General features: G+C 45.5%; 1 protein-coding gene across 1 annotated transcript in view; it reads left to right on the top strand.

Annotated features, from left to right (window-relative positions):
* Positions 1-2620: 2620 nt before the first annotated feature.
* The window catches only part of DAPK1 (death associated protein kinase 1), a 615679-nt gene continuing 599880 nt past the window's right edge, over positions 2621-18419 (top strand). Inside the window, exons 1-2 of the mRNA XM_078675702.1 lie at positions 2621-2803; positions 3300-3482. Of these exons, the coding sequence (XP_078531828.1) occupies positions 3421-3482 (62 nt within the window). The 5' untranslated portion in view covers positions 2621-2803; positions 3300-3420. The remainder of the gene's footprint in view (positions 2804-3299; positions 3483-18419) is intronic.

Here is an 18419-nt window from a genome sequence, read left to right as displayed (position 1 = left end):
GCACTAGACGCAGAAAAAGCCTTTGACAGGGTCTCGTGGCCTTTCCTAAACGAATGTATGCGCAAATTCGGATTTGGAGAAAGATACAGAGGAATGATAATGGCCCTATACAAAAAACCCCGAGCTCGAGTGGTGGTTAACTCAGCAACATCAGAAACACTTACCCTAAGTAGGGGGACGAGACAAGGCTGCCCCCTGTCACCAGGGTTATTCCTGCTGGCAATAGAGCCCCTTCTCCACATGATCAGAACAAACACGCAGATCACAGGTGTGCAAGTGCAAGGTGTTCAAACTCACGGCCTATGCGGACGATATCCTGATCACCACAAGCAACCCACGGGAGTCAATAGAGGCACTGGTACAAACAATAGAGGAATATGCACATGTCTCAGGGTATAAACTCAATAGGGATAAATCAGAATGCAAACCAATGAACTGCCATACCACCAGAGCAGTACTAGGCTCGTCAGGCCTGGCGTGGCAAACAAAACCCCTAAAATATCTGGGACTCCTCTTTGGGAAGGACCTCAGATCAACACTAGAGCACAATGAGGAAGCAATGCTGAAAAAGATCAAGATGAAGCTAGACACATGGGGACCCAAATTCGTCAGCTGGTGGGGCAGAGTAGAGACGATCAAGATGATGATCACCCCAATGCTAAATTACTTGCTGTCCATGCTGCCACTATCACTAACGATAGACTTCCATAAACAAATTGACAAAGCCATTAACATGTTCCTATGGGGAGGTAAAAAACCTAGAATAAGTCTAGCAAAGCTCAGGCTAAAAAAAGAGCAAGGGGGACTGAACCTCACAAACTATAAGGCCTTCCAAACTGCATGCCTAGCCAAGCAGGGGCTACACTGGGTAGCACCAACACCAGAATACATGCCAGTATGGCTGGAGCTGGAAAGGGGCATCCTAGGAGGAGCAGACCCGATCATGGCCCTCACGGCAAATAGACACCCAGAGGCCAAAAACTCAATACTACGGAACACAAAAATAGCACTACTGAGATTAGATAAAGAACTAGAAGTAAGCATCAGAGGCACCAAATGGGAATCATTATGGTACAACACCAAAATCACATACAAAGGCAAAACGCTAGACAGCAAAGAATGGCTCAGCAGGGGTATCACAATGCCGGATCAACTAGAGGCAGGGAACAACCCACTCACCTACAATACACTCCAAAAGACAACCAGCCTACCAGACAAGGAATTCTACGAGTTCCTAAGAATCAAAGCAGCCATCACCAAAGCAAACCTCTCCAAACACAAACCAACCATCATACAGTATGCACAGAACCTAAACACGACAGGTCACCAAACAGCGCAGATCTACAAACTAATCACACCACGCACCACCACTCTTAATGACAAAACAATAGCCTTCTGGGAAGAGACCATCCAGAGACCGCTAAATAAAGAGGAGAAGGCCAGACTATGGACATCAGCGTCCAAAAACAAGATCACACCACAGTTAGCACAAACAAAATACTAGATACTACACAGATTACACTGGACACCGGCGAAACTAGAAAGAGTTGGGGCGAGCGACAGCAGCGTGTGCTGGAACTGCCAAAAAGCAAGGGGGGACCTAGCCCACATGATATACGATTGCCCCAAAGTCAAAGCGTTCTGGAGTAAAGTATACAACCTAATAGACACAATCACGGGATGCCAGATACAACGAGGGCTAGCAGGGATAGTCACCGGATTCCTAGAGCCACAACTCCAATCCAAAGAAATACGAGATTTAGTCGACATGCTCCTGGCGGCTGCTGTAAAAACCATTCTGGGGTACTGGAAGAATTCCAGCAAAGCCACCTTCAAACGCTGGTTTAACTGGGTAACTTTCCTTCGAGGGGCAGACAACATTACCGCCAAACACAAGGCGGCGAACCACACAGCCAAAGAGGACATGTGGGTAGCCCTAGACGAGTATCTGATGCAATAAAGCCACCCCCCCTCACCCTCCCCCCCCCCTTTTTTTTTTCTTCTCGTCTCCTTTCTTTTCTTCTTTCTTTCACTCTCTCTCTTTGGTACCACTGGGCCAAGTATACATGTAAAGCTGCCCAGGAAAAAAAAACCTGAATACAATGTATATGTGAAACTTATTCAATTCAATAAAAACTTTTGAAATAAAAAAAAAATAATAATAATAATTCCCTGCGCTTTGTCTTGTTTCTGTGTTTTTTTAAAATTATTATTATTCCCTGTATTCTGTCCATGTTTCATCCGGTCCGTTTCTTTCCTTGGAACGTGACTGCCTCTGGCTTCCTAACTCCCTCTGTCGTAGGTCTCCCTACTCAAGTCATCTGCCTGTAAGCCTCTTCCTAGCCTCTCCCCTGCTTGCCTCATCTTCACATGTACTCTTCTTTTCAACCCCTAGTTTGCGTCTCTTCTTCGCCTTGCTCTGTCTTACGTCCTACCCCGTCCTCTCTCCTCCTTTCACACACGCTGCCTGTGTCACCCGTGCTAGGTATATCCCCCGTCTCCCTCTTCCACGCACTCCGCCTGTCCTCTAGGTATCCCCGTCTCTGCCTCCCCTGCTCGGCGGCCCTCCCTCTCCCACGCTCCGTCCCTCCTCTCCTCCTCGCTCGGGCGGGGCTCCCGCGCTCCTCCCCCGCTCTCAGTTCCTGGTGGCGGCGCAGGCTGCCTCTGCCTCCCCCTCGCCTCTGTTGTCTCGGATCGCCTCTGCCCCCCGGAGTGGACGCTGTATGCTGCTGCCACCTCTGCCCGGCGCCGGCTGCAGCTCTGCGGGCCCCGGGAGCTGCCAGGCCGGGCACCGCCGCCTCGGGTAAGGGCCCCTGCGCTCAGTGCTGCGCGCACCTGCCGCCCGGGGAGCTCGGCCCGGTGAACGGTCCCCCCTGCCCGGTGAGGGTACGGGCTGCTGGGCAGCACTCGCAGTGACAGCCCGGTGCCCGGCTGAGCCGCCCCTGCCCGGAGCCCTGGGCCCGGTGTGCCCTGCACGCCCCGGCACGGGCTCCACACCTGCCCTGTGCACGTATGCAGTTGACCGGGCAACGGCGGGAGCAGAGCAGTGCATGCTCGGAGGGGCAGGGCACCCTCGCTGCCCGGCTCCGGCCCCTCTCTTGCATCCCGGCGGCTCCTCCCCCGCACCTGCCGCTCACCCCGGGCTCAGCCCGGTGCCCGCAGCGGCGGCCCCAGGTGCAGCTCCGGCCAGGCTCCAGGGGGTGCCCCTTGCGGCGCTGAGCCTCCCTGTGCGTGCTTCCTGCGCCCCCTGTGTCTCCCCATAGCCCACCTCTCCTAACACGCCGGTCTCCTTGTTTCAGGGTGTGTGGATCCATGGCATGCCTCCGGGTGCGGGGCTGACGCGGCGGCCGAGGGTCCAGGGGCGATGGTGGTGTCTCCCGGAGCCGGTGGTCTTTGTTGCTTCTGAGCCGAGGAGCTATCATGACTGTCTTCAGACAGGAAAATGTGGAGGATTATTACGATATCGGCGAGGAACTGGGCAGGTAGGTGACCCCACCTGTGCTTCTGACGGGCATCAGTACCGGGCGGGGTGGCAGTCTCCCGCTGTGAGCGTGGAGCGCACGACATCATGACACGAGGCGCTATCCTGAGGGGCACACTGGCACACGCATGGCGTGGAGTAGAAGAGCACTTAGTGACGTCATGCCTTAAATTCAGGGCAGCATGTACCATGGCTTGTTGACAACGATGGTTCTAAGTCAAATTCTGGTTCTGCACTAAGATATGTCATGCTATACATACATCAGCACATCCACAGGGTAGGCTTTCTACCCACCACCCATTGACTTTCAGTGCAAACTGACTGAAACCCCCACAATGGGCCAACCCACCCACCGACCATCTGAGTAGCTCCCTCCACCAGTACACTTCCTTACTACAGCATGGGCCACCACCTCCAGCAAGAGCCTAATATTAGTGCCCCCAAAAGCAGCAACCCCAGGTGTTATGGCCTGTGCTCATCTGTTTGTTGTGGGTGAGTGTGCTGGTGGTGGGGCGGCTGCACTGATGCCCTATGAATGAGTTGGCTGACGTGTGAGTAGTTTGATGATAGGGACAGGTGCGTGGATGGACAGCATGTGCAGAGTATCACCCTCTCCCTATGCTGATAGTATCCTGCACTGTTGGTGGTGGAAAGCCTGTGCTGATTGTGGGTGGGCAGTGCTGGTGCTTGTTGATGGTGCTTAGGGGTTGTGTTAATGGTAGGTGGAACACCATGCTGATAGATGAGCGGCTATACTTATAAGCATCCAGGGCTCATGTTAGTCTGTGGGTATGTGCCACTTGGCCTACTGCTTTGTAGTTGCCCTGTCGGAGCAAGAACTGCATGTGTGTAACTTCGCATGTTCGTCAGAGGGTTTGAGTACTCTACCACATGGATCCCCAATGGTACTTGTATTTTTACTTGCAGCTCAGGGGAACACCTAAATAACCATGCATTATAAAATGCACACCCGTGCATGTGTTACCTGGGGTAAATGAAACGAAATCTACTTTCAATTGGCTCTCCCACTTAACAATTTACAAATGGAGGATTTTACATTAAGTAAGGCGCTGCGGCTTCGGGAAGTGTGATTGTGGGCTGTGTGTGTTGTTTCATGCTCCTGGCCCTTTCTCTGTGAGTTACTGAAGTAGAAACGAGGCCTTCCTCAGAATATTTGCATATACACAGCTGCTGATTATGCCTTTGCTCTTCTGGAATGAGCACGCCTCATAAGGCAGCACATGTTGGCATAAATAGCCAGGCCATGCCTCTTTCCTACATCAGACTGCTTCACAGGGCGTTCCCCTCTTTCTATACAGAAGTCATCGCATGTTATGTCCGAATTTGTGGAACTGGGCCTAGAAGGACCTATGACATGCTCGTGTTGCAGTTGATTGTCTAAACCTGTAGCAGCAGAATCCAGGAAGTGAGCAATTAACTGTTTTTCGTTGACATGCAGATATAATCCTGACTGCAATATAAATAGTTCTCTATATTTGCATTAGACGTAGCATGTTGGTGGTACATTTCACAGCTCCTCTCTAAATCCTCTCAGAAGAACTTTTCACCTGTTTCGTTCACACACTGGGACATGTTGAATTTTCTGCACATTAAGTCACAGGATGCTACTTTAAAAACTATTCGGAAGCTTCTAGAATGTTTTGCACCTTGCCTGTGTGCGCTCTGTATTAGAGTAATGTGGGCCCAGCCTTTGGAAGGCCAAGAAGTGCTATCCTGTGCGTCATCCAGTTTGGGTCTACCAACCTCAAACAAGGATCTTGTGATATCTAAGCGCATGAATGTAAGAACTGTTCGAAAAAAAGCTATCTGTAGACACATTATGTGCGTGAGGCAGAGTGGGGATTAACTTCCACTCATGTAGATGGATCATTGTTATGAAAGCAGAGTTGGCTACTTCATATCAGTCTCTCGAAGGTCATGTGAAAATGTTTTTTAAATTCTCACACTAGAATTCCCCTAAGGAAAACGATGTCCAAATCGAGGCCTCACTCCGCTATTTCCAGACAGTTATGATTTGAGGATCGTTCGTGAAACACTGTGAATTGCATTACCGCTCGGCTTTGAAGTTGTTGCAGCAGAAAGTGTGTCTGAAACGCTGCTGAACTCTTTTGATGTATTGTGTTTGTCCATCAATGTTCTATTCTACCACATGTGTGTAAGCCCACTCAAACAAAAGAATATGGTGCGGGATTCACATAAGTGGTCCTAAAACAGTGAGTCTTATTTATTGTTGGGCGATACCCTGCGAGGGGCTTGATTTTGGGCACTCTAGTTTTGGATGGCATGGTTTAGGGGAGGTGTGGTACGTAGCTAAGAAGGAAATACCTTTTTGTAATTTTGTTTTTCCACACCCAACTTTGTATAATTAACTAGTCTTTCATCTGCACCCTAGCTGGCACACACTCCTTCAGTGTTTGCATGGAGGGATCCTACATTTATTTTCAGTGACACAGCTCGGCAGCTGCAGGGAGCATAGTAATTAATCATTTCATATGGTTGAGAATGGACATTTTTGCGGTAAAATGTAGTTTCGTGAACTGGTGCGTATCCAAAAGCTGTGCTAGTTCGTTCTTTGATTAATTTAGTGCTGACGTGGCATTTACATGATATACCTACAATTCATTTTATTGGCCAAGCGTCAAATGCACATTGAATAAAAAATGCAAAATTGAAATTTTACATTTCTGTTTTCAAACAGCAGTGAAGGCTGAAAAAGGCAGAATAAATTGATCCGAAAAGTGTACTTTTTATTCAGTTGGTTAGTGACAACTTAGGCTGTTTCATAGATTTGCTTCTATGTCCTGGAGCGTCTGGAAAACGAGTCTTGTGGTGGGTCATTAGTTTCTTAACTATATGTGGTAGTGGACAATAAAGTACAGGTAACGTGAGAAAACAGGAAGTACTAGCCTCAGACAGGAAGGGTACAGAGCCTAGGGCAGACAAATGGCTCTCAAGAGGGCGATTGACCGCAAGGTTGTGCCTGTATATTTATTTTTGCCACATCTACTGTTTCAAGAAAACCGCTCCCATGTTGGTCCCTTTGCCACCCTCAAATGATAGTCGTCTGAAACCCAGTCACATATGAGTTTGTCATGTTGCTTTTCATCATCCCTAGTGAAAAGATGCAGAGCGTCCTCTTTTGACCCACACTTTTAGTGGGTTTCCCCACCCCTGGGAAGTAGGACAGAAAGCTTCAAGGACCCAGCTGTTTTTATTTTTACAAGTGGTGACTCAGGTGTGGAGGCAGCTTGAAATTCAGAGTCCAGTTGTTAGCAGCCCACTTTTGCACGTCAGACTGGTCTTCGAGAATTGTGACAAGTCAACGGGACTTTGAACCAATGAGATGTTTTATCGCTAATTGGCCACACGAATGACGCAGTGGGTAAGAAGAGACCTTTTTTGAAGAAGTGTTGACTTATCCAGTGTCAATGAAGCGTGGGCTGACCGAAGTGATCATTATCACTTTGCTAGGTATGTGTCCTTGCTGTGGCTGGTCTGTGTGGAGTCACACCTCGTGATAAGCAAACACTCTGCGGGCTTGGGTTTAACAAGTGCTTCTTGTACCAAATAGCTGAGAGAACAGTGCACTTAGCTAGTCTCTGTTGGCTCTATTGATTCACAGTAAATAGGCCGCTGTTCTTGAATAGAATGTTTATTATTTTTTATACTGAGACGTGAAGCTCTTTGTGCACACGTTTGCTATAATATAGAGGAATCGTACCTATTTATTAGGTTAAGCCTTTACTGTCCGCTGGAAGCGGAGGCAGTATCCTTAGGAATCCGGTCTGAAGAATCCACAAGTATGCAGACAGTGCGTTTGGTGTTTAGTTACCAGGGAGTGGCATTCCTTGGGTTTAAGGTTAGCGAGACTTCACCTTTAGTTGTTTGTTGTTTGCTTATAAATAGAGCGTGTACTGTCATGGAGATGATTTGAGCATGGTTAGTGTTACTTATTCTTACTTATTCGGGCTTTAGTGGAGTCCATCATAGGCAATATCTTTTTGATCCCAAATCTTCCTAAAATTGATTAATTCTGCTAATGTTCTCTGAAGAAGGTTGAATAATCTTGTGTCTTAGCGAAGGACTATTATCACCTTGACAATCCTCTCAGTGGATATACAACTTTGTGGGAGACTGGATTCTGGGTTGAAAGGAAGATTTAAATGCAAATCATTTTTCAGTTCTCAAACTGTCTCCATCTATCATGTTTAACAAATTTAAGGAACAAAAAGGGATATGCAGTTCCTTGGAAGTGGCAGAGATGGGCTAGGTTACTTCGCGTCACTACTTATTGTAGTTCCAGCCAGCTTAATTAGCATGGTCTCTGCTTCTATCCGAGGGGGCCCTACCAGCTACCCTATTTGGGTCGTTTTCTATTTGGAGGTATTTTATATATACTTCTTGTTTCTGATTAATGGTGGTGATTGGATACCATTTACTAATATTCCTAACACTATCCCAATTATTTTGTAGATTAAGGAGCCCAGTCCTGATGAATTGCCATTAATCAATGACAAACATCAGCAATAAACATGTTTACCCACCTATGCACAATTTGTTGGGCCAACCAAACTATTTCTTCTGTTTCCAGCCACCACTATTAGATTATAATCTAGACAAGAGGATACATATATTTAAATCACCAGGGTGGCTCTTAGCCTATTTTTTTTTAAAACATATTTTATTAGATTGAAAAGTACCACGAGGGCAGAAGCCCAACAAAATCCACATAAAGGTACATTATTAAGAATTTACATGTGTGGAAATAGTAACTGGTACAATTTGTAAAAATAAACAAAAGATAATAATAATAATACACTGAAAACTGCGCACATACTTTCCCAAGCCACCCCCAATTACAAGCAAATGTGAGTACCTCTGGATATCCAGATAAACAAAACAATACAATACACAGTGTAGTCTGCAAACCACCCATAGAACCACTGTTACAGGGATTGAGCTAGTAGGGAGGTCAGTGCCCCGGTAGTTAGCCCAGCGATACCAGATCTTCCTATGCTTTTGGGGGCAACCCCTCGCCTGAAAGACCGCCATATCGGCTCCCATGCAGTTATCAAGTTTGCGTCGCCACTTCCCCAGTGTCAGCGGAGAGGTGCCTTTCCATAGTTGGGTAATGTCCCTTTTGGCGATAGTAAGGGTGAGGAAGAGGAGATGCAAATTATATTGGTTCCCATCTATGTCATCCGTACAATGAAGAAAAAACAGACTGGGATCGCGTGGGAGGTCTCACGACAACACCTCCTTAAGGCAAGTCGATACCCTGCGCCAAAAGGGCTGCAGGGCCTCACAGCTCCACAACGTATGGAGAAACGTCTGCTCCTCCCTGTCGCATCGCATACACTGGGGGGGATGCCATGACTCCCATCCACCAGAGACGTAGGCGAGTATAAGCTGAGCTAGAGTTTACTTTATTTTTAAAATTTCTAAAGCGCACAAATACCTTACGGTGTCTCGGCGCTACCAGCGTGAAGTTGTCACAATAGAGGTTTGTCGTGTTAATGCTTTGTGCTTTTGGGCCATTTCCCTCCACCATCAATCTCAAATCTTTGCTGCGACTCATGGCTCTGATACATCACTGGGGTACATAATGCTCACCAGAAAGCAGTGTGCGCACCACTCATTGATCGAGCCCTGTTGGTCAGGGGGTGGTTAGATTGGGGCACTAAGAGTGTATGTGAGTGCACCTGACTCACCAGAAAGCATTGTGCGCCACCACTTGCTGACAGCCCTGCTGGTCAGGGGGTGGGGTAGATTAAGGCAGTAAGAGTGTATGTGGGTGCACTGTGCACACACACTCTCCTCCACTGACTGCCCTTGTAGGACGGTATACACCCGTTACAACGGATATTTTACTCCGCACTACCATTACAACGCGACTTTGACTCCGCATACCATTACAACGCATTGCGCTGGGGGGCGCTCTAGGATAGGGAATAAGTATAATTTACTATCCAACACCTTCCCTAGGGTCCACGGGGACTGGAGTTAGAATAGTAAATTATACTTACCACTATCCAGCGCCCCAAGGCGCTATGCGTTGTAACGGTATGCGGAGTAAAAGTCGCGTTGTAATGGTCTGCGGAGTAATAGTATGCGTTATAACGTCATACATCCTTGTAGGACCCACCCTGACACGGCAAAGACCGAAGCCTGGTGCCCACTGCTTCTAGAGTTGCCCCTTGGAAGAGGTCTGACAAATTCTCCCCCCCCCCCCCCTCAAGTCTGCCTCGTTATACTCTTTATGCAGGGAAACTGGAATTATACAATTCTGCGGCTTGGGTGTTTTCTGCATAATTATTGATTTGCTACACTTGCTACATAAGCCATCGTTTTCTGCATAATTTGCAGATTTTTGCCAAAACTATTGTTTTTTATTCATATGCTCAAGAGTTACTTACAACGCTACCAGATGTGGCCTCAGAGTATTAGGCATTTTGTTACACAGACCACCTTTAAGTTGCTGATTGCTGTATTTAGATTTTACGCGGAAACTGGGACCTTTTCCAGTATAGTGGTAATGTGTACAACTGTCGGAATAGTGAAGAAATACAGCTTGAAAATATGCTCATTATGCCTCCTGACTTACTTTTTCAACCTTGCCACATAGTTTGGTCCTCTCCTGGTACATAACTCCATCCTTCACTGACACACAATTCCAGTAACTTTGCCTGTATGCATAGGTAATCCCTGGAGTTGTCAGCTAGTGCAGAATGTGACTTTGCACCTGATTGTTAGGTGTGTCCTCAGGTTTGACTCATTCTCTCTATTGACTGTCAGCAACAGTTTGCAGCGCTATGCTTTCGGGTCCAACAATTTATAAAATGGTGCAATCCTGGAGGTAATACCTGTGTTTTTACTTGAAACATACTGCTGGGTGGGTGTGGCTGTATCAATAAGATTCTGATGGATTTCAAAGCCAGGCCAAGTGTTTACATTTTCTGAGCATCATCATCATGTGGTAGTCTCAGAATTAGTTTTCATCAGCTGAGTTAAAGGTGTGGAGGGCCTGCAGGTCACCTCATCACAGAACTCTAGTTCAACACAGTTTGAGATCATGGGCAGTGGCTGAAGAGGCTCCCTTTATTAGCAAACAAGCAATCTGCGGTTTCAGGATAAGCATTCATCTTAACTTTCCAAAGTAGTGAAGATGTTTTAGTGATACAATCTGATGACGTTAAACAGTAGGTAAAATAATAATGCATTTACTGCAGTACCTAAATGCAAAAATACGCTAACACGCTGTAAGGATTTTTCGCTGACCCTTCCAATAGGGGGAACTAGCGGTGTGAATGTTAAACACGGATTTTAATGATTGCTTTAAAAGGCGAGTTGCACATTGTCCAGTAGCTGGAAGTCTGTCAGAAGTTAAGTTCTATTATACTCCGAGGGAATCCAGCACATTGAACATATTTATATGTTAAAACATCTTATTGTTTGAGAGTGGCTTAAACTGGTTGAATCATGGTCAAAAATTCTGGAAACATTTCAAGATACCGGAATTGGGTGAGTGGCGGATGGATTCCGTCACAGATCAGTTGACAGTAAAATAAAATAAGAGGCGCATTTCCTTTCCGGAAGGAGGTAGTTTACCTTCCTTCCAGTGGAGTTCTGCTCATGACCCAAGGTGTCCAGCCACATAGTAGTGGATTGCCCTCTTAAGCAGGCTACATTCTGAACTGGCCTCTAAAAGTGAGTCAAAAACAGAATTACGCAGTGTCCACGGGGAGTCCTGCTCATGAGTCTTGGTAGAAGTCCTATCTTTTTTCTGATGTCAGCTCAGAAGTGTGCCGGTTCATGGCCAGTAACACGTCTGCTGTAAATAATCCTTTCACCATTGCACTAAACTCAAGGTTTTGTCTTAGTGAGACTCACTGGACTGCAGCACTCACGAAATATAGTACAAAACTAGAGATTGGTGTTTGGTACATCTTTTTTTTATTTGTAAGGATTAGCTCATGAGTACATGGAGAAGGCTGACATCCAGTGACTGAGTCAGGGTTTCTTATTGAATTCCTATTGCCCAGAACTAGCTGGATGGGATCATTATTGTCTCAACATAACCGCTCTCTTTGGGCAAATTTGTGTTGGAAAGGAATGATGTGATAAAAGATGAGTGCTTTGTCCCTGCTTCGAGTAAGGAGGCATATTCTGTTGTGGGGGCACGATTCGGCCCTATCTTTGGATGGTTGGTGCAGGGATGTAGGTGAAGGTGACATGAACAGTGGGTGATGTGGATATGGTAGTGCAATGCAGAAAGTAAACTAAGTTCTGAGAGGATGTCTGGATTGAGCAGTTTGTTGGGGAGCTGATGTAGCGACAGGTGAAACTATGGAACAAAATGTACATTTTGTATTGCTGCTTGCATCTTTTATTTATTATTGAGAAAAACTAGTGTATTGAAAACATAGTGATTAAAGAATGGGTGGGCAGACCGAATGATGCACCAAAGGGGTTCCCTCGTAGTGCCCAGCAGGGGGGTAGACAGGATCTTTGAAACATTGCCCCACGTCTCCCGCAGCCTTGATCAACACCTGCACTACATCCCCCTTCAGTTTTTGATCTTCTCTGCACCGCGATAGTGACAAGATGGTTCTTCCACTGCGAGGCGTGCATCGCTAGGACTGAGGCATTTTAGGAGCATACTAGTGGCTGGACGTCAGTAAGGTCAGAGGGATACCTCATATCTCCTTTCTGGAAGCAGCCACTCAGTCTTACGTGCACTCCTTCCCGGCCGCAGGTGCACGTGTTACTGGTGGTGAGTCCTTAGATGAACGGCTGAAAGTAAGTCTTCCTCAAATACACATTTTGCAACATAATTTGAGAAGTAGAGACCAACGTGGTAGAGAGCCAATCAGTATGTCCTTCTCTTGCCACTGCACCAAGAATGCTGACAAACAGAGGAGGGGTGAGTTCTTCGAGGGGAGCTTCACCAGGAATGTAAATTAATTCTTTTAACTCAAATGTCACTGTGATTTAGACAAGTGGATTGTGGTATTTGAGGGATGGTGCTGGGTCAGGGAGTTTGCCCAGGGCAAAGGCAAATAAACATGTGCTTATTTACTTATCTTTTTAATAAAGCACACTACGACCCCAGGGAGTTTTCCTGGTGATATTCAACACCTGACACCACCATACTCACTATTAGGGATAACCTTGAGGGAAGAGCCACATTTTAAAAAATTTCTTAACTATTGTGATTGAGGGCTTTTGTTCCAGGATGTGGGTCAAGTACAGAGAAGAGTTTCCACCTTTCCTTTCTGTCCGAAAATAGTGCATCTTAAGCAGTTTCAAATTTCGGTTCTGAGAGTGATCTCTCTTTTCCCTCTCCCTTTGCACTACTTTTCTGTACTTTCACAGCTACCTCCACATCCTCTTCTTTCACTTTTCATCTCTGTCCCTGCTTTACTAGGGGGTTCTTGTTCAAATTCCTGTTCGCAAGCAAAAAGTGAGTTTGGGAGCTATTGCAAGAGAAACATTGATGAACATACTGAACACAAATATCTTCCCAGCTGCTGCCTCCTTAGCTCGTCATGGGAGTCTCCCACCACGAACATTAAAAAAATATTAAATATGAACATCTTTGAATTGAATAGTAAGGTTAGTCTAGCGCTAAGAGGTAATTGTAATGTGTTCTGTGCACATTGCTTGTCTTGTCTTTTGCTCCTCTCGTGGTTGGGAATGTGCCCTGTTGTCTCGTGGAGGCGGGTGTGAGGTGTGTGCGATAAGTGCAAGAATGTGCAACACCAACAGTTCTGGTTTGTCTTTTGGGTGCTGACTAAATATTACAAAAAGAGAAACTTGCCAAAGTGAAAAAGACAAAACAAAAACATTTTCCTTCTCGATTCAGTGCATGTCCGAGAAAAATACTTTAAGGTGCTACAATTCCGTGTACTTTTTAGCTATCATTCATGCATTGCAATGACCGCATGCCTTAAGAGCTAGACTTGTACTCCTAACAGCAGGTGGCTTGAGATGAGAGAAGAATACTTTTCTGGGCGGAGTCAAACCCCACTCAATGTATATTTTATTGATTTGGAAGGTTATGTCCTGCAGAAACCTGCGCAGTCAAGCCAACCTAAAGGGGATCAAGCCTATGTCGTTGTTGGTCTGGGGTTCCGAGCAGCTCTCCCCTTCATTGAAGTCTCCCCTCGTCCGCCCTTCCTCTCCATCCTTGCCTCTTTGTTCTCTGATATGGGGGAAACCTTTGAAGTGAAAGCCCCACTCACAAGCAGGGGAGCTCCAGGTTCACCTGGATCCCAAATGAATGAATAGGATTCCTACAGTTCTGACTATTCCCTTACTGGGCAACGCACAGCCAGTCTGTCTGTCTGTGGCCAGCTGTACAGCATCCTCCAGTCTGGAGAGGAAAGACACCTTAATGTTGCAGCAGGATAGCTAAGCCTGTAGGAGAATAAGGCACGGTGAGACACAAATCAAAGGCCACGAGCACAGAAGGAGTTTCTGGGGTTTCCATCAGTAATTCTGCAGAGGAGATCTGAATCCAGCAGAGTGCATTTCCCGGCAGCGTGAAGGCGTGGGGGGCTCACTGTGCTGGTACATGGGCCATCATGGAGTAAGGGATTCCAATTAAAGAGATCTGACTAACAAATGCTGACTAATAACCAGAACCACTTATTTCATAGAAGGCTGGCTTCCCCAGTTTAACTGAGCTGTAACACCAATCCAATTTAATTAAACTCATGGGGTTGATAAAAATATGGAATGGATTTGAACAGCCTACACAGATTTCTGACCTAGGCACATTAACCCACTGAGTTGTAGTTACTATTGAACCTATTGGACATTTGAGAGCCAGTTGTTATATTGGATTCCACAGGCTGAGTCATTTTGATATGTGAGACATGGAACGCCGCCTTCTGGGTTTTATTAAGTCCTGCTTTCTTTTTCCGACTCTTTATACTCGATGTCCCCAGTGTAATATGAAGGCTCAAAAAGCCTTGGTTGATTTAACAAATGATCTGTCAATCAACACCTAGACTCTTTTGGTAGTTTTTCTGTCCAGTGTGAAATGTTCGTACTCGATGCAGTACTGACTGCACAACAGGTTCGTAAAGATGCATGCAGTACAGACGTAAAATGTTGTAATTAGTACACAGCTTCAGCTTCCTAATCTGGGAGGCTGTTTATTTCACACTTCTTTGATTCAGTGCAATGGTGACATGTTGCTTTTGTGTCTCCTGTTTGGGACTGGCTGCATAGAAATAGGCATGGATAACCAATTCCCTTTCAGCATAGGGAATACTGCATGTCCACCCTTCTTTCTGTAGCCCACACCCATAGGGGTCGCTGCCTCTTCATCTTCCCAGGACTCCCTCTCATTCCTTCTTTGAGCTGCTCTACACATGAGGTCTCCTTTCTCCTCCAGATCCCCTTTCAGCCCCAAGCCACCCCTCTTTACCACTTAACACCCGTTCTTGCTTTCTCGTCATCCTTGTGTAGTTTATTTCTCACATATTGTCCCCAGCATGTCATGGCGGAATTACAGCCTAGCCCTCACCCACAGCTCTATCCATCCACACCTAAAGAAGACTAGTTGCACCTTTCTTCCTCACATGAAGACCTTTCACGGAGTTCTCTCATCTCCACTACATGATTCCTCTTCAGCCCAACATTGTACTCTCCCCAGCATGGAACTGCACCTCCCTTCCCCCAAAGTGTACCGTTGCACTGAGTTAGTAGAGGCAGTGAATAGGGATAATCCTTCCATGGTGCAGGCACGCCATTGAGGTGCCAGCTTGGGTGGTGTGCCAAATTAATGCCAAAAAAAACACGGGTTGGCTTTTTAAAATATATGGAAAATGTGTAATTTTCATGGAGTTTTGAAAATCCTGTATGTACCCTTTCTGGCAAGGGGCACCTTGACTAGACGTGCACAAGTGGCTTCAAGGAACCATTTTACCCTGTCCCTATCTTAGTTGTAACTATGTGACACTGATTGGGTCTGCACGTAACTGCTGCTTGCAGTTGTTCCTCTTCTGCGGATTCTGTAGCTCCTTGAAGTTTGGAGGGAGATAGAGGAGCTATCTTGATCAGTCTTGTGCTTGAAAGCTCCAGGCCACCACAGCCTGTCACTGTACTAAAGGAACCACCACAGAGGTTGCCACACTGGCACTTTCCCACGAGCCCTGAGCAAAGGGGGACAAACAATGTGGAAATTGAAGTGAGCTGGGGCAAGTATTTTAACAAACACAGCATATTTCCAAATTGTATGGAAGTGCCCTTTGGTTGTGGTCTGGTAAATCCATAATTTAAGTCATGAAAACTTTTTTAATACAACTTGCGTTTGTAGAATATTGTCAGACCATGAAAAAGCCGCAGCAGTGTCTACGGTGGATGTGCTGATAGCTTAATCATGTTTTTCTCAAATATGTTTCTTTGGCATCCATTTCGCACTGATATTATTAGTCTGTACTGTGACTGTCCTCTGAGAGTAACTAAAACTTTTCTTTCTCAGTAATTGAGTAATATTTCTGCTGCTGACTTCTGTTGGTTGTATTTTGCTATATCCAAAATGAGATTTTTTTTTTAGGTCTGGCGTTACCCAACGCCATTTGATTATTTTTTTTTAAATGATATGTGTGGTAAACATATAAGGGCTTTCAGCCATCTCTCTTCATCCATTGGTTTGACAATGTGTCAATCACACCACATTTCTTTCCACCCACTACAACATAAGGCAGTGGGGTCAGCCCATTTGAGCCATTGCTAACTTCGCTGTGAGTGATGGGATTCTGCCCTTTCTCAAAGTTCCAGGGACTTCTGTGGGAATATGTGCTTTTAGAGACGAAAAACATATTTATGCTTTCAGCCAATGTTCTTTTTTTTTTTTTATATTTTATTTTAGATTGTTGGAAGGCTGGACAGCTTCCCCAACAATAAAGCATTGCAAAAACCATGACAAAATAGGCATTGACAAAGCAGTGGCGTAACAAAGGCTGCAATAGTGCGGGGGGGGGGGGGTCAGCACCGTACACTGGCCTGAGAGCTCCCGAGTAAGTCCGGAAGGGGGGGCCCTCCTTGCACTTTGCAGGGAGGCCCCCTCAAGTTTTGTTATGCCACTGTGACAAAGCCAAAAAAAATGGCAGTCAACACTAGAAGCAATGGCTTTGCCAATGCTTGTTATATATGTATTGTGGAAGTATATTGCTGGTCACGCCCCATGGGGGGAGACAGACATAGAGTATTTGTCCTCAAAGATGAGAGTTCTGAATTGTGTGCCCATAGCTGATGCCAGTCAGGCGGCTTCTTTGACTGTTATTTGTTTCTTCCGAGAAATGTGCGAAGTGTTCCTAAGGTACAATTGCCAGTGTTTGAGGAGTTACATTCTTGCTCGCTTGGTTGGCAGGGCAGGAGATCAGAATACAAGTGGATTGTTTGTGTGGATGTTAGCTGCGTTTACTTGTCAGTGATACATTTCGCTTTGGGATGTGACCGTAACATACAAATCGACATTTCATTGAGGCTCACAATAAATGCAGATTTCCATATGCATCTTCCATATTTTTGTGAGTTTTTCTTATTACTGTTCTTAACATTAATATGTATTGATTTTACTGACAGGGTGATTCTGCTTTATTTGTTTTCTTAGAACTTCTTACTCATTCTAGCCTGTTTTTCTTGTTTAAACTCAAGGAATTTCTGAAAGAGTTGGAAGGATTCTAGGCGAGTTTAGCCATGCAGTTCCATATAACAAAGGCCTTGCCAATAGACTTATAATCTAGAATTAACCGCATTATTTTTTTTATTTTTTCTTCTGCATGGTAGTGCCCACCTGTGATCCTCCTCATACCTCCCCACCCACATTACAGGCCTCCCTAAACCGCACACAAGGCCCTGTACCTGGAATGTCTATTTATTCATGTAAGGCATGTTGGTATTGCACTCATTGCAACACTGTAGCAGTTGGTCCTTCTTGCCTTGATTTTGGGAATACCGAAATTGAGCGGAATCTGCTTGTCTTTGCCCTTTAGAGTCTGTAGTTATGTTGTTGCTGTTTACAAGAAGTATTCTTTATTACGTGATAGGTCAATGGGATATGGAGTTTAGCGGGCGAGGCTGAAGGCCTTGCCAAAGGGATCGGGTACTGTCTTGGTTATTTGGTTTTTGCCTGCCTGGCTCGTGAAAAGAGGGCCAACAGATGGATATAATGGGTTCCTTGTACCACTATTTGGTCTGTGGTGCTTGGGTGTAAAGACTTCCTTTTACTTGTTCGCTTTGTTGTCATATGGAGTCTGGGCTATTGCTTCTGCTGTTGTGAACACTGTTATACTATACTATACTATATGTCGTATCTGTGGCGTTTTGCATGTGTCTAATGTATATTCTCTGACATGTTCTGTAGGATTTTTTTAATGTTTGGTTTCATAGTGGAAAGTGCAGTAACAAGCATGTCAAAACCCAACTAGATCGCAAAATCTGCTCTGTTTTGGGTCCGTATTCACTTTTCTGTTTAATGTGTCCTGTAGGGTAAGAGAATTGTGCTGGGGCATCATGATATATGTTAAAAAGAAATGTCCCCCTTTTTGGTTTATTGGTAATGCTGTCCCTTGTGTGGAAGAAAAGCACTCCAACCTACTGTTACTGCATCAGTGGCTGGTAAAATAGATTCAGGTTTCCATGATTTTGCACGTATACATGCTTGGCATCGAAAATTAAATCCGTTTTCAGGTGCTTATATTTCAGCAAGTTTGTGTTATATAAAGGAAAATCTGTTCAAATTACAGTATCTTGTATTCCGGCTACGAATAACTAATGTCTATAAAAGCTCCACCATCAATGGCAATAATTGTGCGTGCTTGTGACCTATACAAACAACGATTTCAGCATATTTGTAACAAAAGCAATGTCAAATGATTTTTACGTAGACAGACCCATATTT

This window comes from Lissotriton helveticus, chromosome 2_1 (assembly GCF_964261635.1).
Source record: "Lissotriton helveticus chromosome 2_1, aLisHel1.1, whole genome shotgun sequence".
NCBI classification, from domain to species: Eukaryota; Metazoa; Chordata; class Amphibia; order Caudata; family Salamandridae; genus Lissotriton; species Lissotriton helveticus.
This window is presented reverse-complemented; position numbering and strand designations above follow the sequence as displayed.